Below are 27751 nucleotides of genomic sequence, written 5' to 3' on the forward strand. Positions count from 1 at the left end.
TCCATGTACATAGATCCCTGAAAGTTGCCACCCAGGTTGATAGGGTTGTGAAGAAGGCCTATGGTGTGTTGGCCTTTATTGGTAGAGGGATTGAGTTCCGGAGCCATGAGGTCATGTTGCAGTTGTACAAAACTCTAGTACGGCCGCATTTGGAGTATTGTGTACAGTTCTGGTCGCCTCATTATAGGAAGGACGTGGAAGCTTTGGAACGGGTGCAGAGGAGATTTACCAGGATGCTGCCTGGTATGGAGGGAAAATCTTATGAGGGAAGGCTGATGGACTTTAGGTTGTTTTCGTTAGAGAGAAGAAGGTTAAGAGGTGACTTAATAGAGGCATACAAAATGATCAGAGGGTTAGATAGGGTGGACAGTGAGAGCCTTCTCCCGCGGATGGAGGTGGCTAGCACGAGGGGACAAAGCCTTAAATTGAGGGGTAATAGATATAGGACAGACGTCAGAGGTAGGTTTTTTACGCAAAGAGTGGTGAGGCCGTGGAATGCCCTACCTGCAACAGTAGTGAACTCGCCAACATTGAGGGCATTTAAAAGTTTATTGGATAAGCATATGGATGATAATGGCATAGTGTAGGTTAGATGGCCTTTAGTTTTTGACTTCCCATGTCGGTGCAACATCATGGGCCAAAGGGCCTGTACTGCACTGTATTGTTCTATGTTCTATGTTCTATGTTAAGGTCATGGTGACCACGTGGCTGAGGGAATGGGTGAGGAGTAAAGGATGAGGTGCATGTTCAGACTATCTGTACTCTGTAAATCACATGAGATTGTGGGATGAGGGGAAAGTGGGCTGTGAGATGGATGGTTAATTAGGAGAGTTCTGTCACCTTCCATGGTTTCAGCCATGCCCTGGCCACAGTCTCAGTGATGGCCACTCCAATGATGGTGTGAACCAGCCCCTCCATTGGGAGAAGAACATGAACCCTTTTCTCCTACCCGTTCACTCTTCCTGCCTCTGGTCCTGCCTTGTCCTACATGAGAGAGGGAGGGAGGTCTGTCTGTTCTGTGGTTCATTGTGTTTGTTTGATGTGGCTGTCATTTTTGAATAGCTGGCAGTGCATGCAAGCTGTCAGATGTGATGCAAAATTTGAATGGTGGATAAATTTTAGTGTCAGGTCATCGATCTGAAATGTTAACTCTGTTTTTCTCTCTCCACAGATGCTGCTAGAATGGCTGAATATTTCCAATATTTCCTATTTTTATTTAATATTAGACAAGAGTTATGATTGTAGAGATTGTTCATAGGCGAGTGATTGACCAGTTAGTGGGAAATGGCATCTCTCCTCGACCTCTGTGAGCTTCTGATCCAGAACCTCAGGGTTCAATTTCTGGCTCCCAGTTCCCACTGCCTTTCGACTATTTGTCTGGAGGGTCTCCTTGGCCCCCTGGCTGTTCTCTCCTTTCCACCTGCTGTGCCATAGTTTCCAGTGCAACATTGGAGAATCTTGGGGCAGCCTCTCTTCCACACAGTGCCCTTATTGAGGGTTTTCCACAACAAAATTCCAGTAGAGTTCCACAACAACAGCAGCATCGATGGAGAGAGATTGAATTCTCTAATTGAATATGACTCTTCAGAACTGAAGGTGGGTAGACGTGGTGGGTTGTATGACGTCAAAAGGGGCTGGGAGAAGAACACAAGGAAAGGTCTGGGATTAGGATGCGAGTGGTTAAATCATAAAGGTGTCATGGAACAGGAGTGGTAATAATTATAGTAAAATACATTGTCCAGAGTGAGTGTAAATGCAATCAGTGCGAATGATTTAAGTAGTGCCAGCCTCTCACAGTTTTGGATCCCCTGCTTAGCCATCCAGCAACTCAACAACATGGTGCCCACTGGCTTCAAGCTGCATTCAAGTTAGCAGACAGCAACAAATTGGCAAGCTGCCTGCAACGGAAACAACAGGCATGGGAGTTAATCTACATTACCATCACTACACCCATTTATCAGGGCTATAGAACGTAGTCTGCATTGTGATCCCTATTAAAGCACACATGGCATTAATGAAAGTTTAAGGACAAATTGACTTGTGATCATTGAAATCAAACTTCTTATAAAGATTTGAATCTCAATTTAAGAAACAATTTTTAAAATAGTTCAAAATGGGGGTTGGCATGTGACGCAGTGGTTAGCACTGGGACTATAGCGCTGAGGACCCAGTTTCAAATCCCAGACCTGGGTCACTGTCCGTGTGGAGTTTGCACATTTTCCCCATGTCCGTGTGGGTTTCACCCCAACAACCTGAAGATGTACAGGGTAGGTGGATTGGCCATGCTAAATTGCCCCTTAATTGGAAAAAAAAGTTACTGGGTACTCTAAAAAAATTTTAAATGGTTCAAAATGTGCTGATTTGGATTATTGATTTTTATTTCCTGAAACTTGCCGGCTTTATACCTTCTGCAATTTATCCGTTGGTCGGCACTGATTCAGAAATAGTTGCACTGTCATTTTTACCATCCTACTCATGTTTTTCATTGTTTAAAAGCTGTTTTATTGGGAAAAAAATTATATCCAAAATATGTGAAACAAAATGACTTCTGTATTAATGCCCTTTATACTTTCTGTAAATTTTATCCATGTGTATTAAAAGTATATGCTAAATACCTATTGCTTATGGTGTATTTTCTTTTCTCTTGTGAATTGTACAGTGAATTACTTTTTACAATTTGTGCACAATAGTTTTGAAAAACTGTAACACCGATTGCAGCCTAGAAGACCAGAACCTGTGTATTTAATATCTTAATTGGCTGTTCAGTTACAGAAGTTTATGGGACAGACATCAGGAACCAATCATTTTGCTGCTTCCCACATGTTCCTTCCATGTGAGGTGCCTATTTGTTTCTGATTTAAAAAGGTGCTACTTGAGACGCAGTCCTGTTAGACTCGGCACAGCACCTAAAGGCTGCAGGAACGCAGGAACAAGGTGGTCCCTAGGATTTCCAGCACAGCAGCAGCAACAGCAGAGTCGCCTGGAAGAGCTGACAACATTACCTGTGAAGTTGCTGAAGATTATTTGTTTAACTCAAACTAGAGATACTGGGGGTGGGGGGTGGGAAACAAATCTAGGTAATGATACCCATGAAAAACTGGTGAGCTGCTTTTGATTTTATACAGTACTGTGAATTTTTAAAATCAATTATACTAGTTTGCGTATTGGTGAAGTTGAACATTTTATATAACAGCATTTTAAACAATGTGTCTGTCAGTGTGTTAGTACAGAGATGTGCTTCAGGATCAGATTTTTATAATAATGATAATCTCATTGTCACAGATAGGCTTACATTAACACTGCAAAGAAGTTACTGTGAAAAGTCCCTAGTCGCCACATTCCGGCACCTGTTCGGGTACACAGAGCGAGATTTCAGAATGTCCAATACCCCTAACAGCACGTCTTTCGGGACTTGTGGGAGGAAACCGGAACACCCGGAGGAAACCCATACAGACACAGGGAGAACGTGCAGTCTCCGCACACGATTAGTAGTGGAATAGTTGATGAATGGGGCATAAGAACAATTCTACCTATCTGAGCTTTTTAATTGGATTGGGTCATTATTCCTGTCATGCCAGGATAAGGTGGTAGCATCCAAGCTCTCGCTTGAACCAATCGACTACTCTTTATCCGCAGGTTAATGAGGGTGAATTACTTGAGTGAGCTTTCGGGATGAGGTTCACTTTGGTACCTTTCCATTTCAAGATGGCAGTCCCACAGATCTCTAACGGGCATATGTTCTACGCCTGCTTAATCTATCATTTTAAATTATTATTTTTAAAACAATTTTGAAAAATAATTTAAAAATAATTATTATTGAATTATCAGTGGTGAAAAAATTGAAAATATATTTTTGAGTAATGGAGAAAATGGAGGATAACTTATTGTTCATGCAAGATCAGAAAATAATACAGATTTTGGTATCAGTGCAAACTACAAATTGTCTCGTGTAAATTTTTGTTGTGACAATATTTATGCTCGCCAGTCCAAAAAGTGGATTTTATTTCATATTTGAGACTACATTAGAAAAATAGCCGAGGTGGCCTTAAGCAATTGCTTTGTCTGTAATGGTGCTTTGCCTAACCAAGCTAAAAGAATTCAGTTTTCTTTTCAGTATCTTGAATATAGATGAGAGCAAGATCAGACACCAAACAGATTAAATAGTGAGCCAATACTTAAAAGAACCAAGTTTCAGAAGGATGCAATACATAAACAAAATTCTGCTTCCAATTCTGCTCATGCATTACACTTGTATGCATGTACTCTGAGAGAAGACAGGGTGATCTTTGCATCTGTCAGTGATTTGACCTATGAATTCCCACCTGTCAGCTAAGCAGCGATGATTGGGCTGATGAGGCCTAAAAATCGCCAAATGTTTGACCATTACTCCTTGACTGCTCACTAGGTTCAGGGTGCCAACTGAAGCAAGCTCCCAGAGTCTGACACTCAGAGCCACCAGTGGGAGCTGAGTGAGTCATCAGGATCAATGTCTGGTGAACTAATCTGGGTGTGGTTGTTTGCCATGCAGATGTGTGCTATCTTTATAACTCATCCCATACACCCATGAAGGTAATGTGCCAGACTATCTAGTCACATGTTTTAATCACCTTTAGGCTGTTTTTTGGTTCATAGTTCAGTACTAGAAATTAGTAGATGGTTCAGACATCCACGGTGTACACATGTTTGAACCATTATTAATATTTAAACTGGGAGTGGATACCTTCTGGGTAGACAGGGCTAAATCGCTGGCTTTGAAAGCAGACCAAGCAGGCCAGCAGCACAGTTTGATTCCCGTAACAGCCTCCCCGAACAGGCGCCGGAATGTGACGACTAGGAGCTTTTCACAGTAACTTCATTTGAAGCCTACTCGTGACAATAAGCAATTTTCATTTAATTTCATTTCATTTTAAAATATTTTTGAATGTAAGACTCTAGATTTTGCCTGGTTCAATTGGAAACGTTTTTTTCTGGGCTTGAAAATTTATAGGTTGGATTTCTTCTACTAGGACAAGCAGATAGGTCAATCTCATTATCTATAAAGATACTGTAAAATAAATTGGACACGGGCAAATTAAGGCATCTGAAGGTAAACCCCATTGGCCTCCTTTGTTAAAATATCTGCATAAATCATTTGCACTGCAAGTATAGATCTTTGGAATGGATTTTTGATGTTCATTGCTTTGGGACTGGCCACTTACCCCAAGATTATACCTGCTCCATTTCATGAATTGGAACTCATTAAACCCTTTCACAATATAGGGCTAACCATCCTGTTGGCTGTATGAAGATGGTAATGACCACAGGACGAATGTTCACACCTCAGCATGTCAGATTGTCCATCAGCCTACGTATCCTTCTGCACTCTTCTCATGGAGAGTGTAAGAGTGGAAAATAATAATTCACAAGTTCTATTTATTAATATGTTATAAAGTTTAAGTCAGAAAAATATTGATACATTCAATTTGCCTAACTTTTAGATTATGCTTTTTGATTGTATGAAAATGTGGTCCCTTGTAAATTACTTGATGTGCAATAATATCGTGGTACAGAGTTCGGATTAGAGGTCGGAGCTGTACTTAGTTAGAACAGACCCTCTCTCATCTGGATCTTTTTAATTCAGTTAATACGAATGGATGTTTCCTGTCTCAGATAGTTGCTTATGACCCCTAAATAAAAGCAGTTTGAGGAGTTCTGGTCGAATTCCCAGGACACAAATTCACAACATAAGGTTGCCTGTAATGCAAGTTGAATTGGCATCAGTGAGCTAAGTCTCATTAATACATTATTTATTATAGCTGTTATGTGGGGAAAGGAGTCAATTAATTTGTGCGATTTTACCCTTGTTTTCTAATCGTGTTCCTTTCTGTCATATTCCAAATTGGTTTCAACAAGTTAGACACAAGAACCCACATAAGAGAGCATGGAATAAGAAAATACCTGTGCCTTCCACTATGCTCTACATAGTTCACTCTATTATAGATTGTACCCTCCTCATTTAAATTAAGGGAATAAGTAGTCCATAACTACTCCCCAAAATCAGGTGAAATTCATGAAAGTTTTTTTAAATAAATTTAGATTACCCAATTATTTTTTCCAATTAAGGGGCAATTTAGCGTGGCCAATCCACCTACTCTGCACATTTTTGGGTTGTGGGGGCGAAACCCACGCAGACACGGGGAGAATGTGCAAACTCCACACAGACAGTGACCCAGAGCCGGGATCGAACCTGGGACCTCAGCGCCGTGAAGCGGTTGTGCTAACCACTAGGCCACCGTGCTGCCCCAAATTCATGAAAGTTGATGCAATTTCATTATTCAACCACAGGAGCTTGTTTGTTGTAAATAGCATCTCCTTAGTTTAAACTTTGTGTCAGTTTTCCAGGATGAAAAAGTTGAAACATCCATCCATGCCAACACACTGTTACCCAACTATTGGGTGGCACGGTAGCACAATGGTTAGCACCGTTTCTTCAAAGCTCCACGGCCCCAGGCTCGATTCTCGGCTTTGTTTGCGGGTTTCCTCTGGGTGCTCCAGTTTCCTCCCACAATTCCAAAAAGGCATGCTGCTAGTTAATTTACACATTCTGAATTCTCCCTCAATGTACCTGAACAGGTGCCGGAATGTGGTGACGAGGGGATTTTCACAGTAACTTTATTGCAGTGTTACTTGTGACAAGAAAGATTATTATTATTAGATATGCAACATTCACCTCATTGTCACACTGTTTCACTTAGGGGGTTTAAAATCAATGGTATTCACTAATGAAAGTGTTCAGAGAGTGGACAGATCAGAGGATTGGAGGCAGGAATGGGAGCAATATATGTTTTTTGCTGCCATCGCATTGTTTTTCTCTTCATGGCTAGTGGCATATTTTTGGGGATTTGACCAAAAGGAAACTGACGTCTTGGGTGAAATTCCATTGTGACAATGAGGTTCCGAAGAAAGTGCAAGATTAGTAAGTGAAAAAAATGCATTGTTGAAGAAACAGTATCCGTCTGACGCTGACTGACATTGTGTGTAAGCAGATCAGTTGATAATGTCAAAGAGCACAGAGGGAAGACCAATTCAACCCAGCCTCCTGGCTTACTTGCTACCTTTATAAATGTAATTTATAAATTTTTTAAAAAGCACATATTTACCTTCGCAGGAGATTGGCAACAGGGAAAAATAACATATTGTAGCTCCCATTAGCAAAGCATTTTTAATGATTCAAAAAGATATTCAGCTGTTTTTCAAGTTTGGAAACTATGATATAATCGAGGGGCGCTAATGATTTTGAGTTTTGACCAGCAATCGAAACTTTAATAGCAAAATACATCACGGTGATTTCAGAAAATTGAAGTCAAAAGAACTCTTGTTAGTGAAGGAATATTCTGACTTTTGTATATTCTATCTTCTTGAAACATTTGAAGTATATAATGATAAAGATTGGAAAAGAAGTTGTGCTCCTGGAGACAATAGAGAATTAAAATTTATAAAAGCAAATTACTGCGGATGCTGGAATCTGAAATGAAAGAGAAAATGCTGGAAAATCTCAGCGAGTCTGGCAGCATCTGTAGGGAGAAAAAAGAGCCAACGTTTTGAGTCCGATGACTCTTTGTCAAAGCTTTGACAAAGAGTCATCGGACTCGAAACATTAGCTCTTTTCTCTCCCTACAGATGCTGCCAGACTTGCTGAGATTTTCCTTCATTTTCTCTTTCGATTAAAATGTATACTTAATTTTGTGAATCAAATCATCTCCTTTTTTAAATGAACACAGAAAGTATTGGATAAACTCAGCAAGACTGGCAACATCTGTGGAGAGAGGAACAGGGTTACTGGGAACAATCTAATGGTTTTGTCGCGCCCGATATGGTGTCAAGATGAGACTGTTAAACTGTTGCGAGATTTGCGACACTCAAAAAGTCTTGCTAGATCTAGTGAGATCTCGCGATCTGGATCCGCCCTTGGTGGGCGAGATCCAGATTAACATATTTAAGTGAACCATTAGACTCATTTAAATATATCTACGCTTGATTCTCCTGTGACATGAGAACAAACGCCTGCATCTGGGAGACTTCACGATGGCGCAGTGGGCCGGGCACAACTACAACTGGGGGTATCATCCAAACTACTGGAGACTCCCGGGTGATTGGGCATTGGGCAGAGTGGTACACTGAGACACCCGATCAAACCTGGTACCTTGGCACTGCTAATGAGCAGCCTGGCAGGGGCACAGGCTAAGGTGCCTGTATGACAGATTGCCAGTGCCAGGGAGTGGGCCCGGGGTACCCTGCCATCAAGAGGTGGAGGCTCAAGGGCCCCTAAGAGGTAAGTTGGGGCAGTGGGGTGTTGGTAGGGTGGGTTCTGGAGGCCATTTATAAATGGCACCCTGATCCGCGAGTCACCTTCCTACATTGACGAGCTAGGCGCTTGAAATCATGCCCAATGTTTTAAGTCCGCATCACTCTTCTTCAGAATCCTTTTTTGCTTTTTTTCCCAAACAGGTAAAACATTTGTCTTGGACCAAACTTTTGGTCACCTGTCTTAATGTTTCCTCCTTTGGCCCACGGTCTGTTCTTGACTGATAACACTCCTGTGAAGCACCTTGGGATGTTTTACTACCTTACAGGCACTATATAAATGCAGATTGTTGGTTTCCCTCACACTCTTCTCCTCACTTTTACCTGCAATGTACTATTCACTTGCCAACAGAGCAAGAAGCAGCCTGCGCTCAAACTTCTACAATTAATTCCTGGAAGAAGCATATGAATGTTCTTTTTGCCCGTTTCTCTCCCTCGCTGTAAAAAGGTTGCTGGTCTCCACTTGGTCCCTCTGAACACGTTGCACTTGGACCTGTTAAAACATCAGCATGTTATGACTCACCTCACAGAGTGAGATTTGAATTTTTAACGCCTTTGTCTTTAAATTTAAAATATTCTCTCCTGCTATAACATCAGTTTTGTCACAGTTTTGGTTGTTCTTAAAAATACTATTATTTTACTTGATTCTAAACAGGAGTGGAGAGGAATATCAACCAGGGTTTCCTAATCACATCCCTCCCCCTGCAGCCAGCACATTATAAAAATGTACATGTATTTTTGAATCATGTGCAGATAAGAAATTGGAGCAGAAGCCATTCGGCACCTTGAGCCCGTTCTGCCATTCAGTACCACCATAGCTGACCTGCCCCAATTCCACTTCCATATCTGCTTTTTGATTTACTGAGAGAAACAAAAAATATGAGTCTGAGCCTGTGATATGACAATGGAGTATCGAAACACTTTGGAGTGGACAATTTCTAAGATTCGCAACCCTCTGAGTGAAAAAAAACTCCCTCAGCTCAGTCCTAAATGGTAAATGCTTGACTCTTAATCCTGAGAATGTTCCCCGCCCCAATCTCGTGTTCTAGAATCTCCAGACAGAGAAAGAACCTCGCCATTCATCTATATGCCATTGGCCTTGTTAACTTCTTGCTTTGCCCACATGCTCGCTTTCTGTGTTAAACGTTCCGTGAAGAAGCACACCCAAGTGTTTCTGAACATCAGCATTTCAAAGTTTTGTGCCTTTCAAAATATATTCTGCTCTTATAAACAGGACCGGGCTCCCTTGCGATGCTCCTGCAGTTGAATAGCTCAGAATCCCAGCCATCTTAAAACTGGTGCTTGAGTGAAAATCCTAGAAGTATCCCCATCGAGTAGTCACTGTATTTGGGGGAGGGGTTGCTGGGCCACCCCAGCAATTTGTTTTTAAAGGTTTTTTAAAAACTGAGAATGCAGTATTGAAATTGTGTTGGCAGAACATAAATACTGTTTGTATAATTTCTAGAGTGAGCGTTTACGGAAGCAATGTTGGCACATTAGGATTCACTCTAAAGTATTTCTCCCTACAACCAATCCAATCCAAAGAAATTCCACCAAAACGGTTCTTTAGTGGAGGCAAAGGAAGACGGCCATTTGAGTTCTGCTCAAATTCAACTCTTAAATGTTGCACAAGTAAAAAGGCAAATAGGAAAATTCTTCCGACAATAATAGAAAAATGAACTTTGTCCACTGAGACCCAAACACCCTGCCCTTTGCTTCTAACCCCCCTGCTCCCTCTCCTGATCAGTTCCAGCAACAGGGATCACGGTTAAACCCCCGCATCGTGTTACTGATCTGTCGCCTTGGTCCTCTGCAATCTCTGGACTCCAGAGAATGGGAGGTGTTGGAGGGGGGGGGGGGGGGGGGGGGGGGGGTCCTTCCCGCAGTAGCCATGACTCCTTTGTGGCATTGTTGAGCGCAAGAGCCTCCTGCTACGTGGTTCTTGGTGCCATGGAAGGAGCATAAGTGGCCGCGCCACTGCCTAATTAGCATATGGTTTGGTGGACCTCCCTCAAAGAAGAACTGTGGCACTCTCACCGGAAGCAAATGAACCTCCACACCCCCCAATCCACGATATGCCTTTTTCAGATGCTCTCTTTCCTTTCCAATATTTCCAATGGGGGCGATTGAATGGCTACGTTGCGCCTGAAAAGCAGCGCGCCACGTCACAACGTGCCAGATAGTAGCCGGGAGACCCCGCTCCCGGGATCTACCCGGCTCGCAATGCCTCGCTAGATCTAATGCGACCTCATGAGATGTTGCAATGTGAATCCGACCCATTGTGTGAGGGATCACTTTTTGGCAAATCTGCATATTAGAGCGAGACAGCTGGTCTCATTTTAATATGCAATTTCCCAAGGCACCCGAGGTGTTGGATCTATCCCTTTGCCTCAGAGACCTCGGGTGAGCACCATTCAGTACTGTTCTCCAGAAACAGGGATCAGACGGAATGGGCCCCTCATAGTGAGTTGGGGCTGTGTGGGGGATTCGGGGGGCATACTGGGTGCTTCAGAGATTGGGGCACCATTTAAAAATAGGGTCCCGATCTCTTGCTACACTGAGGAGTTCCAGCAAGCAGAGCTCCTCACTGCAGAAAATGGGGCTATGATTGGCCTTGTCTGCACATTCCCCACTGAGGCCCCTATCTAACCGGGAACACGTTAAATAGCGCGGTGTTTCATGGCGATGCGAGCTCCGGGGAACACGTGGCTAAACGCGCTCACTATGGGACTTTGTTCCCATTTAGTTAAATTGTACCCAACATCTTTTTCTCAGACTTCCAGCATTGTTATTTTTGTTTTCTACAGTAAAATAATAAACATGATTTAAAATTCTCACTGACTTTTATTTTTGAAACTACAGCCATATTACCGTCTGTGAAATTCTGAGAATAGATGGGCTCCAGTTGTAAAAGAATGTTTGTTTCAGCAGAAAAACAGCGAGTTATTTGGCTGTCTGCAATTATATAATGAGGAACATTTATAGCGTTACATTTAGTGCGGCTTTTGGTAAGCAGTCTAAAGTGTTAGTATTTCAACACATCATCCAGTAGTTTCCCTGCTAGTTTATATGCTCCTTTCATCCTATGATTAAAGGAAACTCAAGGGTCCCATTTGCCATACAGGCAGCTATTCTGCTGCCTTTACAATGGATGAAAACTCATTACAAGCAGAATTATTCAGATGGTTCCAAGTGAAAGGAGATAGTACAGCATATTAAAACAGTTTGCTGTCCCAGATTGGTGTCTGGCAGTTTTACCGATTCATTTGGCACACATTTTGATCAGTAGTCTCCGGGCTCATTGCCAGAGCTACTTACTGTTTTTAGTGCGCTATAAAACAATATATTCTGAGTACTGCATGATCAAAGCTCCTCTAGAATTTCCAGTTTTGTTCCAAGAAATGCCTGCAGCTAGCTTTGCACTCCACACCAAGTCACATCCATTTCAACTGAAGCACTTTCGATTTTCATAATTTTTATGAAACATTTTAATGCACTGAATCGTTTTTTTAAATGTCTGCCGTTCACTTATTGCCTCATCCTTGAGAGGATGGTGGCGAACCCTTGAACTGCTGCAGTCTGTGTGGTGAAGATCTTTCCATAATGTTGTTGGGCGAAGGATTTTGACCCAGTAATGAGGGAGGAATGGTGACAAGTTTCCAGGTCAGAAATAATGTGTGGTTTGGAGGGGAATCTGGCGATGGTGTCATTCCTAAATGCCTGCCAGAAATCCAAGTGAGTGGGGTTGTCGAGGAAGTCTTAGCATGTTTCTGTAGTTGTGCACATGTGGCAGTCATGATATGCCATATGTCATGACAATAAACGATTATTATTATGCCGTGGAGTGGATGACAATCAAGCAGGGTGCTTTGTCCTGAATTATGTTGAGCTTCTTGAGCGTATTCGACAGTATTTAATCACATTTCGTACTTGTGCCTTACGGAAGGATGAGAGGCTTGGGGAGCCAGGTAGTGAGTCACTTGTTGCAGAGTCCCAAGCCTCTGGCCTGTTCTTGTAGGCATAGTATTTATGCTGGTCCAGTTCAGATTCGAGTCAAGGGTGATTCCCTAGGATTTTGATGGTGGGAGATTGACAATGGTGATGCCATTGGTAGCAAGGGGAACTTGTTAGGCTTTTTCTTGTTGGAGATAGACTTTGCCTGCCACTTTTGAAGTGTGGATGTTAGTTGTCCCGTGTCAGCCCAAGCCTTTATTGATGTCTGGGTCTTGCTGCATGTGGGCTGAAAATGCTTCATTATCTGAGGAATTGTGAATCGCTAGCATCAGCGAATATCCCCATTTCTTACTCAATGTTGGAGGGAAGCTTATTGACAAAACAGCTGAAGATGGTTGGACCTAGGAGACTCTCCTGAGGAACAAAGCTTCCTTTGTGCTAGGTATGATTCCGACCAGTCATGGTTATGCCCGATTCCCATTGACTTCAACTTTTAATCGGGCTCCTGATGCCACCTTCAGCCACTTTGCCTCACCTCTGGAATTTTGTCCATGTTTGGACCAAGGCTGAAATGAGGTCTGGAACCGAGTGACCCTGGTGGAATTCAAACTGGACTTTTGTGAGCAGGTTACTGATATTTAAGAGCTCCTTAGCACCGTAATTCTATTTTCCATCACTTTGCTGATGATTGCGAGTAACCTGATGGGGCACTCATTAGCTGGAGTGGATTTGTCATGCTATTTATCGTACCTGGGAAATGTCAGGTCCCCATAGCCTTTGCTTTATCCAGAGCACTCAATTCTTGGCATCATGTGGAGGGAATCAAATTGGCTGAAGATTGGCAGCTGTGATTCTGAAACTCTCAGGCAGAGACTGAGCTGCATCATCCACTGGCCACAGTGAAGATAGTTGACTTGAAGATAGTTGCAAACATTTCAACATTGTAGTTTGCACTTACATGGTGGGCTCTTCTGTTGTTGAGGATGGGGATGTTCCCGGAGTCACCTCCTCATTATAGTTGTTCTGGCTGCCACATTTTTTAAAAAATGTTTTTTATTCAGTTTTCATGTTTTATATTGAACAAATTACAAATTGTTAGAGAGAGAAAAAAAAAAGAACACGGAAAAATTAACATATATATTTACAGGTAAGCATCTTCGTAATAATAACTGTGGCTGCCCCCCTTTAGCCGGCATACATATTTTACATTCCCCAATATGGCCGAGGCACATGTTTATAGGCATTTATTTACAGTTTGGTTTTGGGCCTTAGATAGCCATCAAACCCCCATAACAAACCCGTAGCCCCCCCCCCCCCCCCCCCCCCCCCCAGGCAACCTTCCCCCGATTCCCGTCCATTTTCCCCTGATTCTTGGCCACCCGACTATTCTTCCTCTTGTACGTTGGCCACAAACAGGTCCCGGAACAAGTGCATGAATGGCTCCCACGTTCTGTGGAAGCCGTCGTCCGACCCTCGGATGGCGAATTTGATTTTCTCCATTTGGAGAGATACCGAGAGGTCGGACAGCCAGTCTGCAGCTCTGGGCGGTGCTGCTGACCGCCAGCCAAACAGGATTCTACGGCGGGCGATCAGGGAGGCAAAGGCTAGGGCATCCGCCCTCCTCCCCAGGAATAGATCTGGCTGGTCTGAAACCCCGAAGACCGCCACTATCGGGCATGGCTCCACCCTCACCCCCACCACTTTGGACATAGCCTCGAAGAAGGCTGTCCAGTACTCCACAAGTCTGGGGCAAGACCAGAACATGTGGGCGTGGTTGGCCGGGCCTCTTTGCTGGCTGCCACATTTAAGACTGGATGTGGCAGGGTGGCAGGACTTTGATCGGATGGACTGAATGATTCCATGACTCTGTGATCCAGTGACTAGGGCTCACATTGATTCAACAAAATGATGTCTTATTAAATTCCAAATCTCATGAGGACTCAGCAAGTCATTCTACTGAGCAGCTGAGGCAGCCAAACCAGGAAGGTTTTCATGTTTGATCTCTGTTCTGCCTTGAGTTAGCTGATCAGAGTGACAGTGGCAGTCCCGGTGCCACAATTAACCTCTGATACTGGGACTTAGAACAGAAAGTCAGTGAGGTTTGACACTCCTGATGCTTTCCAGTGGCAGGGAAGGCAGGAACTGGCTTAACTGAGGTGCTTCTGGTACTCACTGTCAAAACACACGTGAATAATGGCCATTTAGGCAAGTAACGTTTTCCACACCATCCAGCAAGAAGTTGATGTTATACTAAAGATTAAAGAACATTTGTAAAAATATATTGAGGAGTTTGCAACACATCTGTAATTATCCAGTGTGTATCAATCTGATCACTCACTCCATTGCAACATTGTATGGTTGATGCAAATCTCAATGCAAATTTTTGGATAATACCAATTTAGAAGGCAAGTTAACATCTGAGAGCAGAATGTGGATTAATTGGGGTGCATGTGATTTCCACACAGTGCCACTCAACTGGTGTCAACCCAGGAGTACACTTGTCTGATTCACTAAGACGGGTTGGTGGGCTGACCCGGTAACACAAAGAAAGTCTCACTGTCCGCCATCTTGCTTTTCTCCATTCATTCTCAGGATGTGGGTATCACTGGCAAGGATGACTTTTAGAACCCCTACCTGTTGGCTGTCCTTGAGAAGGTGGGAGTGGGCCTTCTATTGGAACTGCCGCAAGTTTGTGGGGTGAAGGTGCTCCTACAAGAGGTTTCATGATTTTGACCCAGGGAAAATAAAGAACCTGAACAAATCAGTGGCAATTCACTTTGAATTGTTTCTGGCTGTTCAAGACTAACCCATCACAAGTGCAGAATGCCACACCTCTTTAATCAATATAAAAACATATCAACATTTTTTAACGATAGACCACTTAGATCAGTGCGCTACAATATTGAAAAATATGCAAGTTTTGATTATTTCTTCTGTACATCTAAAACTAAATTCTGTGTAATTTCCTTAATACTGATGATTGATGCAGGGATTAACAAAGATGTGTACAGTTACAGAAATTTTAAAGAGGTTCGGCTTGTTTTCTTCAACCTACTTCATGTTTTTAAAATTATGAAAGGAACCAATTAAATAGTTCAACGAGAAAAGGTTTGGGTTGAGAAATAAGAAGGGAAACTGGCCTGAATGTTTTCACTCATGGAACAGAATTTTAAAATAAGTGGTCAGGGATGGTGAATGAAGGGGAGAGTTAATTTTGAGAGAGAGAGATTAATGGAGATGATGAGAAAGTGGAGCTGGCTTGTGGAAAAGGAATGTGCTTACAGCCTTTCCTGTTTCTAACAATCTTTAAATAATGTACTGCATCTGTAATTTTCCTCCATGTTGGTCAACGGGATGTTATTAATCCCAGATTGTACGTGGAAATGAGCCATCAATTTGCACTCCACATCACAAGAGGCAATTTAACACATCTTTTATTATGTTTTTCCACAGTATTCACAGGTGTTAAAATATAGGTTAACATGGACATCACAAAGGGGAACATGCTCTCTTTGATCCTGGCTACTATGGTTCTCACCGTCTTGTTCTTACCCGGTGAGTTATTATAACCTCTTTCAATATTTAATGAGAGATTTTCTATTTTATTCCTGCATTTATGATGATTAAATTCTACACATCTGCACCGCATCTGGCTAAATATCCAAATTGTTCCAATTTCAAAGCCAATTATTGTATATTAAATTATTACATATTATTTTCTATTAAATTACAAGTGTATCCAAAATTATATCAACCTGAAAATATAATAATAATAATAATAATAGATAATTAATATCCAGACTTTCAATAGTCAATTTACTTTTGTATGATATTGGGCTATTTGTCGAAAATGCATTCTAATATGCGATAAATTTAACCCTGAAAAGAAAGTCTGCTAGTTTGGACTTCTCCTCAGATTTGTCTTAAAGTCTTGATCCTATCCTCATGGGGATGCTCTTTCGGTTATCTGCTATTTTTAGGTGGTTCCCTGTCCAATACATGCTTAAACCAGAGTTAGTGGAATTGTGGCTATTAAAAGTGTACACAGTTAGCTAAAGTAACAAAACCTCCGACAGATTAAAAGCTCCTGAATATTGTAAGCCAGTTTTTAATTTTTAATATTTGATATCACTAAAGTTCCTTGCTCCATAGGATGACACAGCACAGAAAGATGTCATTTCAGCCCATCTCGAACGTATTGGCTATTTGAATGAGGCCCCAATTGGTCTCACTACCCACTTTTCTTCTCTCCAGCCCTGCATATATTCCCTGTTCACATATATGTACCCAGTTGAATATTGAAAGTTACTAATGATTCTGCTTCCACTGTCCTTTCAAGTAGTGGATTCCTGATCATAGCAATACACTGTGTGTAAAAACAAAACTTCTAATTTCCTCTCTGTTTCTTTTTGACAATTATCTTAAATCTGTCAATCTGTGTCCACATGGTCACTCGTCCTCCTGCTGGAGGAAACAGTTTCTCTTTGCAGCAACTGTTAGAACTGCCAAGTCACCCAGGTGACATCCTGAGGCCGTCCACACGGCATGTGGCATACTCCCCGAATACGCTGTTTTTGAGGGGGCGGAGCATCGCCCCAATTCCGGTGTAAACGTGGATTCTCCGGCCGATTGCCGAACGCAATTTTGCCATCGCCGATCAGAGAATTCAGCCCGAGATCTTCCCACATTTTGCTATTTTTTGAACGTGAGCGTGATTTACCCTGACATTGTGAGGAGTGTGGCCTAAACACACCAGCAAGTCCGGCTTCACAGAGATCGGGGCGCCTTTCGAAAAGGATGCCCTGAACACAAAATGAAATTAAAGACCCCTCTCAACTCCCCACCATGGACCTCATGCTCACCCCCCCCTCAGAAACATAGATCACTGGCCTGATCTCTGCCCCCACTCCCAAAATAGATCACTGGCATGATCTCCCCCTGCCCCCCCCCCGCCACCCCGAACATAGATTGTCAGCTTCGGGACTTTGCGGTACTCCCAATGGGTCACCCTATATGCCCGCCTCTTCAGGCCCCACCCCTTCTGGTCCTGCAGACTGAAATCTTGGCAGTGCCAGTCCAAACACCTGGGGGCTACAATGTCCTCCGAGTCTGCCAGCGTGTCATCACATCTCGACTCCCTTTGTGGAGACCAGTAGTGATTCCCGCCGGCAGCCCATCAGATTGGCGGGAGGGAAAATTGCGCATTCCGGAAGATTCGGTGTTAAGCCGATTTTGAATATTAAAATCTAGTTAAATGAATGGTAATCAGGTTCACACGCTTGCTGTGCCTGAACCTGACTACATCTTCTGGGAGGGTCTGGGAATATCTTTGACATCAGGCGCAAATCCCATTTCAGATCTCCCAGAGTTTTTCCGACATAGCGGGATTTGGCTTTCAAATTGCCCCTCGAAGTCTTTTCAATGTTTGTGTGGAATGCATTCTGCACTATCAGATGAAGTGTGATACAAACAAAAATATGATGAAACTATAGAGAAATATGACAAAGGTTCTTTGTTCCTTCATTCACCAAATTCGTTGAATGCCTTTTTTAAAATGGGAAAAACATGGGATTACAAGTCACACAATAATGAGTTTCTGATTACTTAAGAGTCACGGGTTCTGGTTTGTTTTTGCCAGTTAGCAGAAATAAGCCTTTGATAATCGTAACATCCAGTTTGCCCCGTCCTGAAAAATACAATTCTCTAAATTATCCATTAAATAATGGAAATAAAACATTCTGGAATATAATTTATAAGTTTAACAAATGACAAATTGTTGCAATGAAGCATTGCAATACTAGCCCTCTTTGATGTTGTCCATCTTCAAGTCACAATGCCTGATCTATGCAGCTGCCATTTTTATATCCTCAGTACGTAACATGGAGGGAATGATAAAATATGTATATTTTATATATCAATGTAAAGAAATCCCTTGGAGTGCGTTAAAGGGTGTACTATAATTCAATATCAATATTGGATGACCTTGACAAGCAGTAACTATGTTAATGACAAAATATAAATTTCTCAACTAAATTCCAGCTGTAAATCAAACTCCCAATTATCTTTTTTTGTTGTTAATCCTTGGAATTTGGGCAAGATGAACAATGCCAGAACTTATTACCCATCCCTAGTTGCCCTTGAGAAATGCCTTTTTGAATTAGATAGATAGAACAGTACAGCACAGAACAGGCCCTTCATCCCTCGATGTTGTGCCGAGCCATGATCACCCTACTCAAACCCACGTATCTACCCTATACCCCCAACAACCCCTCCCAACCTTACTTTTTAGGACACTACGGGCAATTTAGCATGGCCAATCCACCTAACCCGCATATCTTTGGACTGTGGGAGGAAACCGGAGCACCCGGAGGAAACCCACGCACACAGGGGGAGGACGTGCAGACTCCACACAGACAGTGACCCAGCCGGGAATCGAACCTGGGACCCTGGAGCTGTGAAGCATTTATGCTAACCACCATGCTACCGTGCTGCCCCGTTGAATTGCTGCAACGTGTCTGGTACTACGACTGCTGTTAGATGAGGGGTTCCAGGATTTTGTCCCCGCAACTGTTCTGTACACTGTGCCATTCATCTCTCAAGCTTCATTTAACTTCTTTATAATACTCAAAATTTCCAGCAAGTAATTTTTTTCGGTGTTATGGGACAGGAAACATGCATATTATTAAAGCTAAATCAAACCAAAATTTAGATACATTTTAAAGGTACAATTTTACTCTTAAATTTGTAGAGAAGGAATCAATCATAAACGGTGCTGATGGTTCATCTGAGTTGTTTGGTGAATTAGCTTTAAATCATTCGAAAACAAGATTCTGTAGTTTTCTTTGTTGTTAAGCAAACATTATTTTTAAATTTAAATCTGGAATAAATATGCAAAATGCCTGGCCAGGAGGCTGGGGAAGGTTTTATTTCTATAATGCCTTGGGCAACTTGGTTTAGCTTTGTAGTTTTAGACCTGACTTTCCAGTTAGTCACATTAACAACTAACTCCTGCTGATTTAGTATTGGGATTAAAGACCAAAAGCATTTGAAGATTGCTCCACTAAAATACCACCTGTAGCACTGAAACATGAGGCTCCTGGTGTGAGCACAGAACATCCTCGTTAGCAGGTAGTGGATTTTCTCTTGTTCTTTCAGTCTGTCACATCTGGTTTGCCTTGTTTCTGTTCTCTTTCAGACATGCTGGAGGCTAACGTGCTGCGCCAGCTCTTTAAAAGGAATGGTAAGTAACCGCTGCATGCTAATGGAACAGTGCAAGAACCATCTATGCAGCTAACAATTACCAAGGGGGGGGGGGGGGGGGGGGGGGGGTCCATTTGCTTTCTTTCTAGCGAAAACTTGTCAAAAGGCGGCAGATCAGGAGTTCTCCCAGATGATGCAGTCAGTAGCTGGGCTGCCTGGTATGTTATTAAGCCCTTTGAGCAGGTGGGCCTCAGGTTTGATCTCTGCCCTGTGACCAGTGAGCTAATCATTGTTGGAACAGATGGAAGGACAGTACAATTACCCTCAATATGCTTTGGCAGAGAAGTCAAACAGGATGTCGACAGTTGTACACTATCCAATGACCCCTGCTGGAAATACTTTTGGTGTATTTCTTCCCTCTGCATTGCCCCCTCCCAGCAGTCCCCACCCACCTCCAAGTGAAAGTGAAAGAGCTTTCTGGTAATCTCTGAGCTCAAACGTGAACAGCAGCCACTCTTGGGTGAGGTAAAATCCCTGCAGAATCCTTACAGTGCAGAAGGTCATTTTGCTGATCGAGTCTGCGTCGACCCTCTGAAAGAGCATCTCCCTGTCCCTGTTAACTTACACATTTTGGATTGTGGGAAGAAACCGGAGCACCCAAATTAAACCTACATAGTCACGGGGTGAACGTGCAAACTCCACACAGTCACTCAAGACTGAATTGAACCCGGATCCCTTATGCTGTGGGGCAGCGATGCTAACCACTGTACCACCATGCCACACCCGAGGTAGTGAAAGGTGTCAATGCCCAAGAAATAGCCCTTCAACTTGAGTCGCTGCCTTCAGGGAGGGTGGTGGGGGATGGGTATTAGGAAATCTAAAGGAAAATCGGTCAATCAGTGACTGACCTTTCATGATGAAGCATTTAACTAGTGTTTTTTCCATTCATATGCTTGGTTATTTTTAAAATTAGCATTATAGTGCAGCAAAGCATTGTTTTAAATGAGCCATGGTTAAATTCTGAGGGTCTTGAAGGATTTGACCGTGCACTTGGATGTTTTCACTTTTTAAAATGACATGCTGTAATATAATGGGCCACAACATAACCAGGCATTCCATATTCAAAATCAGCTTATTTCATCCTCTGAAAGGGTTTATCCTTTGCTGTGTTATGGTCCCTAATTATCTGGCACCCTCTGATACATTAACCGAGAGGCTAATATTCATGTGTGGCCTTGAAGGTGAGTTATTGGAATGCTATTTAAGCATGGAGTGAGATCACGGTCAAGCATAATTACTCTCATGTAACATCTAATGACATGCACATCTAGCAGGGTGTGTGGTTAATGAACAGCAATGGGAGCCTTAAATGAATGTCCCGTCCTTGTCTCAGGAACATGAACCTAGTTGCGGTGACACTACAACTAGCAAACAGATCAAGGTATTCAAGCCCCTCCACAGGTCTTTTTCTGCTACGTTGATGACTAAATCAGTGCCACTTCATTCATTCATCTGAATCCGTAAAATGAATCAATTTGCTTCAATTTCCACTCCTTGATCACCTCCACATGGTTCACCTCTGACACTTCCCTTCCCTTTCCTGATTTCTCTGTCTCCATTCCTGATGATAGACTGTCTATGAATATTCAAGCTCGCTGTGCCCACAGCTCCCTCAACTACATCTCTCCACACCCTGTTCCCTGTAAGGACTCCATCCTATTTCTCAATCTCTATAATATGTTTTTCAATGATGCTACCTTGCACCACTGTGCATCTGGTATGTCTTAATTTTTATTAAACCAAGGTTTCTCCCACTTTGGCTGAGTCCTCAACCATGTCCAGCCCATCTGCTGCACTTCTCACCCCTTCCCTCCCAGAATATAGATTTCTCTATGTCCTTACTTTTCACCCCAGCAGCATCCATATTCATAGCATTATCCTCCGCCATTTCCACCAACTCCAGTATGATGCCACCACCAAACACATCATCCATTCACCACTCCTGTCAATATTCCCCAGGGACTGTTCCCTCTGGGGCAGTGGGGGAAGGGGAGTTCCAGGAGCGAGCATGTGGTCGGGGTTGGGCCCTAGGACTATTCATACATTCTGCTATCTGGCCTACAGCATCCACCTTAGTCTTTTACACTATCATTACCATTCCCTTTGTCTTCAGTGCATGTCAGTTTGTAATGTAATCTCTCTTGAGCTTCAACCTATTCCTGATGTCCTATTTTGCTCCACCAGCTCCACACCCCCTCTTCAACTGCATAAAACCCATCACGCTTCTACCTCTCTTTAGTTCTGAATAAGTCAGCAGAGAATCATTTGTAGCGGCTTCCCTCTGATTCATGCAGTGTTACTGCTGATGTCCCTCAAGGATCTATCCTTGGCCCCCTTCTACCAGCCTTCTGCATCTTCTTATTTACCCCCCCCCCCCCCCCCCCCCGGTGACCTCATCCGAAAACCAATCAGTTCTACATTTATGCCATCAACACGCAGCTCTATTTCACCACCATTGGACCCTTTCAATTGTCCTGTGGTTTGGTCGGTAGATTTCTGTGCTTTCTCTAGCTGCAATTGGCTTACACGGTCTGAAAAAGAGTTTTGAAATATTCCTGCTGAAGATGGCTATGTTTGCAGGGTCCCTGCTTCAGTTGTTGTATCACACACCTTTAGTGTGGAAAACTGTCAGCTGCTTTTTCACATGGCACACATCCACAGATTGACAGACAGACATCAGCAGGCTGGTAGCAAACTGGCTTTTAACATGTATATGTCAAGAGGATCAGTGTAGACCTATCTCATCTAGGCAATTAATCCCAGGATCTTCAAGATAGGATGGAAATTCTTTCCCTTTACCTTTACTGGAAATGGTTTTCAGTCTCTGGATGCTTTTAGAAGTACCTTGTCTGGAGACATATAAAGTAGTCTAATAATGAGTGGCATGGTAGTGCAACAGGTTCATCACTGCACTTTGTACAATTTACTTCAGAATCAGTTCCAGGGCCATGCAGTTTTATTAAAATAATTTATTTTAAATAAATACAGGTTACAGTCCTCTTTAAAGTTAAAATGTAATTTTCATCAATGGGAGGGACGTTTGTTTCAGCTAAAACTCATGAAAATGGAAAAGTTTTCAATGTGTTTTCCACAGATCTGACTTTTCAGGCCTGGTGGACTCTGGCAAAGTTATTAGCCTTGATTTCAGCCAATTCCATGTTTTCTGTTTCTCCCAGTTGATGAACAGAAAATTACCATGGAACCCAAAGAAGCAACAAACTTCTTAGAGAAGCTGACACGTTCTCGACGACACACAAAACAGGTTCAACAGCACCCAGATTTCTGGATCGCCTATCAACATTTCAGCGATATTGGATTTGATGAAGGAGTAAGTACCAATGTTCTTGTGAAAGAGGGATTTACTTATGCAAAATAGATAGCTACTAATAATAATCATTATTAGTGCCACAATTAGGCTTACATTAACACTGCAGTGAAGTTACTGTGAAAATCCCAGATGGAATTTGCTCCCAGAATAATAGCAAAGCTAATGGCATTTACAGTTACTTATGGATAAACCTATGGTGATGAGCAGGTGCACGGGTAAATATCAATATCTAACTGTTGCTGCCTGAGTTGTTATCCCCTGTTGTTAACTTGGAAACTGATATCTTGCCCTTAGTCTCCCCATTGTTTTTAGGAATTTGCTGTATTTGTACAGTAAACCTGCAACAGAAAGTTAAGCCTTGTCATTACAAGTCTAAACACACTTTTACTGATGTGATAAGTGTTAATGACCGGTAATTAATCTGTCTGGCAGCTAAAATGAATGTTTATAAGTGCAGAGTTTCATTCCCTTGATCTGAACGGAGGGCAAACTATGCAAACAGGGCAGCACGGTGGCACAGTGGTTAGCATTGCTGCCTACGGCGCTGAGGGCCTGGGTTCGAATCCCGGCCCTGGGTCACTGTCTGTAAGGAGTTTGCACATTCTCCCCGTGTCTGCGTGGGTTTCACCCCCATAACCCAAAGATGTGCAGGCTAGGTGGATTGGTCACGTTAAATTGCCCCTTAATTGGAAAAAATAATTGGGTACTCTAAATTTATAAAAAAAAAACTATGCAAACAGTTTGCAGGTAATATTTTGCTAGAAAAAAATAATTATCTTTGCATGGAATTTAACTATCTTCTAATAAAAGTCATTTTCAGTTGAACCTGAGAGATGATGCTTTTGCAAAATATTGCTCATCTCTGTGACACTAATGAAAACCTCTTCTTTCCATCTTTTCATCATAAATCACTTTAATTAACCTGCCCACGCCTGTGGTCCTTTCTGATATTTTACTCCACAATTTGTGGTGTGAGAAATCTTGCCCAACAGCCTTTCTGCTCTGCAGAGCAGAAACATGGTCCTGTGATCCTCAGCAAGATATATACTGCAGAAACCCAAAGTTCCCCTTTGACCCGCGGGAAGTTCTTAATTTTTAGACTGTGCCTTCTGAATTATTTCAGCCCATTACCACATTGAACAATTTGATTCATGAATCACCTCAAAGTCTCCCACTTTCCAAAGACGTACCTGGAGTGGATAGGAGTTCAAAGATCAGATTGAATGCTCCAACAACAATATGTTGGCTCGCCAATCTCAACTGGGCTGGCAGAGGGATGAATTAAACTGGATTGATAGCTTTGTAGTAGAAAGAGAATGCGTGATAAATAAGACAGCTGCGCAGATATTCGCACCTACCTCACAACCACTGGCTGCAAAAAGCCAAAGGCTTATTGAACCTCTGGATGGAGGAACAGTGTGTCACATAAGAATGAAGCAGAAGGTGAGGAAATTATGAATTGCAGTTTATCAGACAAGAACGTGAGCTATTTTGCCAAGAGGTGCAAGTTAGCAGAAATGTGCCAGACTTTTGGAATACCCACTATTATCCACCACTTCTTCCATTTTACTTCAGGTACATGAAATGGACAGAGTTTATCTACAATATCTTAAGGCCAAGAACAGAGATGAAGGCCATCAGTCATATCAAGCTTATCTTCAGCGTCTGCGTGAAGAGGAATGCGACACAGCAAAAGATCCTGATTGTCAGCCAACTGTTCTTCAGAAGCAAGTAGCTTATACTCAAAAGCAATGTGACCCTTACAGAGACCCAAACTGCAGAGCAGAAGCATACTCCTGCGATCCGAAAAAAGATCCACATTGCAGAGAAGATGCATATTCCTGCGATCCGAAGAGAGATCCATACTGCAGAGCAGAAGCATACTCCTGCGATCCACAGAAAGACCCATACTGCAGCGCAGGGAGATACCCCTGTGATCCACAGAAAGACCCATACTGCAGAGCAGAAGCATACTCCTGCGATCCACAGAAAGACCCATACTGCAGAGCAGAAGCATACTCCTGCGATCCACAGAAAGACCCATACTGCAGAGCAGAAGCATACTCCTGCGATCCACAGAAAGACCCATACTGCAGAGCAGAAGCATACTCCTGCGATCCACAGAAAGATCCATACTGCAGAACTGATAAATACCCCATTGATCCACCGAAAGATGCATATGGCAGAGCAGAACCATGTGACCCATACAAAAACCCTAACTGCAGAGCCCAGGTAGTGTCATGTGACCCCTCGAAAGATCCTTACTGCAACCCTGACTTATCTTCTAAGCACATCCCATCAGCACATTCTGCATGTGACCCACGTTATGATGGAAACTGCTACCAGCAGCCCTACACATACGCCCAATATGCTCAGTTAGTAAACCAGTATTGTAATCCATATGATCCAAATAATCCTCACTGTCTGGCACTAGTTGCCTACTTAAAGCAAACATGTGATCCATACTCAGATCCTAACTGCTTTCCAAGAGCAAAGAAAGAAGTGCATTCCACACCCTCTGCCTGTGACACTGCAAAAGATCCATATTGCCGCTCCATGCTGGTTGCATATAAAAGTCCATATGATTGTGACCCATACTATGATCGCAACTGTCAATCAGCATATCATCCTAAGGATGAGCCTGCACCAGACTATAAATGTGACCCAAGGTATGATCCTTATTGTAGGGCTGAGAGCTCTGTATACGGTGGGAAAAGTGAATTTGAATGTGATCCCTATCGTGACCCCAACTGTCGACAAAATGTAAAATCTATTGACCAAGGTGTTCAAGATCCTGACTGTGATCCTGAGTATGATCGTAATTGCCGTAGGCCTCAATCCATGTACAAAGGGAAAACAAAGGAAGGTTATGATTGTGATCTCTATTATCATCCGGACTGTTATCCAGTTCATGATTCTCAGCCAAGTGATAACTGTGACCCCCATGACCCCAACTGTCACAGAAATGAAGAATACAATCAAGTACCTGAACAAGGCAGAAACTGTGATCCCGAACGTGATCCCTATTGTCATAGAAGAGCAAACCCAGAGAATTGTGACCCATACACGGATCCGGAGTGTTATTCCCGATATCGGGCGAGAGAGCAAGAACGAACAGCCTCAGAGAATTGTGATCCATACACGGATCCGGAGTGTTATTCCCGATACTGGGCGAGAGAGCAAGAACGAACAGCCTCAGAGAATTGTGACCCATACACGGATCCTGAGTGTTATTCCCGATATCGGGCGAGAGAGCAAGAACGAACAGCCTCAGAGAATTGTGATCCATACACGGATCCGGAGTGTTATTCCCGATATCGGGCGAGAGAGCAAGAACGAACAGCCTCAGAGAATTGTGATCCATACACGGATCCGGAGTGTTATTCCCGATACCGGGCGAGAGAGCAAGAACGAACAGCCTCAGAGAATTGTGACCCATACACGGATCCGGAGTGTTATTCCCGATATCGAGCTAGAGAGCAAGAACAAACAGCCTCAGAGAATTGTGATCCACACACGAATCCGGAGTGTTATTCCCGATATCGAGCGAGGGCACAAGAACAAACAGCCTCAGAGAATTGTGATCCATACACGGATCCTGAGTGTTATTCACGATATCGAGAGAGGGAGCATGGAGGAGCAACTGCAGAGAATTGTGATCCATATGCAGATCCTGAGTGTTATTCCCGACAACGAGAGAGGGAGCAAGAACGAACAGCCACAGAGAATTGTGATCCATACACGGATCCTGAGTGTTATTCCCGACATCGAGCGAGGGAGCAAGAAAGAGCAACTGCAGAGAATTGTGATCCACACACGGATCCTGAGTGTTATTCCCGTTATCGAGCGAGGGAGCAAGAAAGAGCAACTGCAGAGAATTGTGATCCACACACGGATCCTGAGTGTTATTCCCGTTATCGAGCGAGGGAGCAAGAAAGAGCAACTGCAGAGAATTGTGATCCATATACAGACCCTGAGTGTTATTCCCGACATCGAGCGAGGGAGCACGAAAGAGCAACTGCAGAGAATTGTGATCCACACACTGACCAGGAGTGCTATTCCCGATATCATGCTCGACAGCAAGAAAGTGCAGCTGCAGAGAATTGTGATCCAAATGTTGACCCTTATTGTGACAGATCTCAATCTCACATTAATGAGGAAACACAAGACAGAAGGCACGCCGAAGATTGTGATCCAAATTCTGATTCAAACTGTCACGAACAGATGGCGCGTGAGTGTAACCCTGACCATGACCCTGATTGCAGTCATAGGCTCTCCCATTCCAGTCAACGAACACATACAAAAGTGTGTGACCCATATGACCCTTATTGTAATGGAGTAGCAACAGACTCTCATCAGCCAAGAGGCAACTGTAATCCCGAACACGACCCTGACTGCCGGACTTCTCAATCTCACGGTGGTGACCAAGTACACAGAGAAGACTGCGACCCATACTATGACTCCAACTGCCACAATGAGAAAGAAGATTTTTATGAACCAGATTCTGACTGTGACTTTGAATGCCGCATGGAGCGATTTGGTGCTACTGACGGAGAGGGTGACTTCCGTGATACTGGTCGTTATGAAATAATCTGTGACCCAGATCTTGAAACTCCGTGTCCTTATGAAAATGATATTAATGATGTGACAACATCTTATGATCAATATCATCATGTATATAACCCTTATAGTGCAGGGTATGAAGAACGATATCAAAGTGATCAGGAGACTCATCACGTAACTGAAATTGAAGATGATTCTCAAAAAAGTCCAAATGCCTCTGAAGGAGATAACTAGATCTCCCCAAGTCTATTACCTTTGCTAGAGGAAAGGTATTTGTGATGGTTTTATTCGTATTGTATGCCT

General features: G+C 42.9%; 1 protein-coding gene across 1 annotated transcript; it reads left to right on the forward strand.

Moving 5' to 3' along the window:
• Positions 1 to 3062: 3062 nt before the first annotated feature.
• LOC119976747 lies at positions 3063 to 27751 on the forward strand. The gene is made up of 5 exons (XM_038817481.1): positions 3063 to 3100; positions 15751 to 15852; positions 19493 to 19537; positions 22734 to 22885; positions 24461 to 27751. The coding sequence occupies exons 2-5, from the start codon at positions 15780 to 15782 to the stop codon at positions 27680 to 27682; spliced, it is 3492 nt and encodes a 1163-aa protein (XP_038673409.1). The 5' UTR covers positions 3063 to 3100; positions 15751 to 15779; the 3' UTR covers positions 27683 to 27751.

Source organism: Scyliorhinus canicula, chromosome 13 (assembly GCF_902713615.1).
Source record: "Scyliorhinus canicula chromosome 13, sScyCan1.1, whole genome shotgun sequence".
Classification (NCBI taxonomy): Eukaryota; Metazoa; Chordata; class Chondrichthyes; order Carcharhiniformes; family Scyliorhinidae; genus Scyliorhinus; species Scyliorhinus canicula.

Bases quoted from the DNA above. Each gene is read 5' to 3' on its own strand.
- LOC119976747 (XM_038817481.1), top strand. From the start codon at position 15,780: ATGGACATCACAAAGGGGAACATGCTCTCTTTGATCCTGGCTACTATG. The intron at 15,853-19,492 runs GTGAGTTATTAT...GTTCTCTTTCAG, and splicing joins CACCGTCTTGTTCTTACCCG to ACATGCTGGAGGCTAACGTG. The intron at 19,538-22,733 runs GTAAGTAACCGC...TGTTTCTCCCAG, and splicing joins CCAGCTCTTTAAAAGGAATG to TTGATGAACAGAAAATTACC.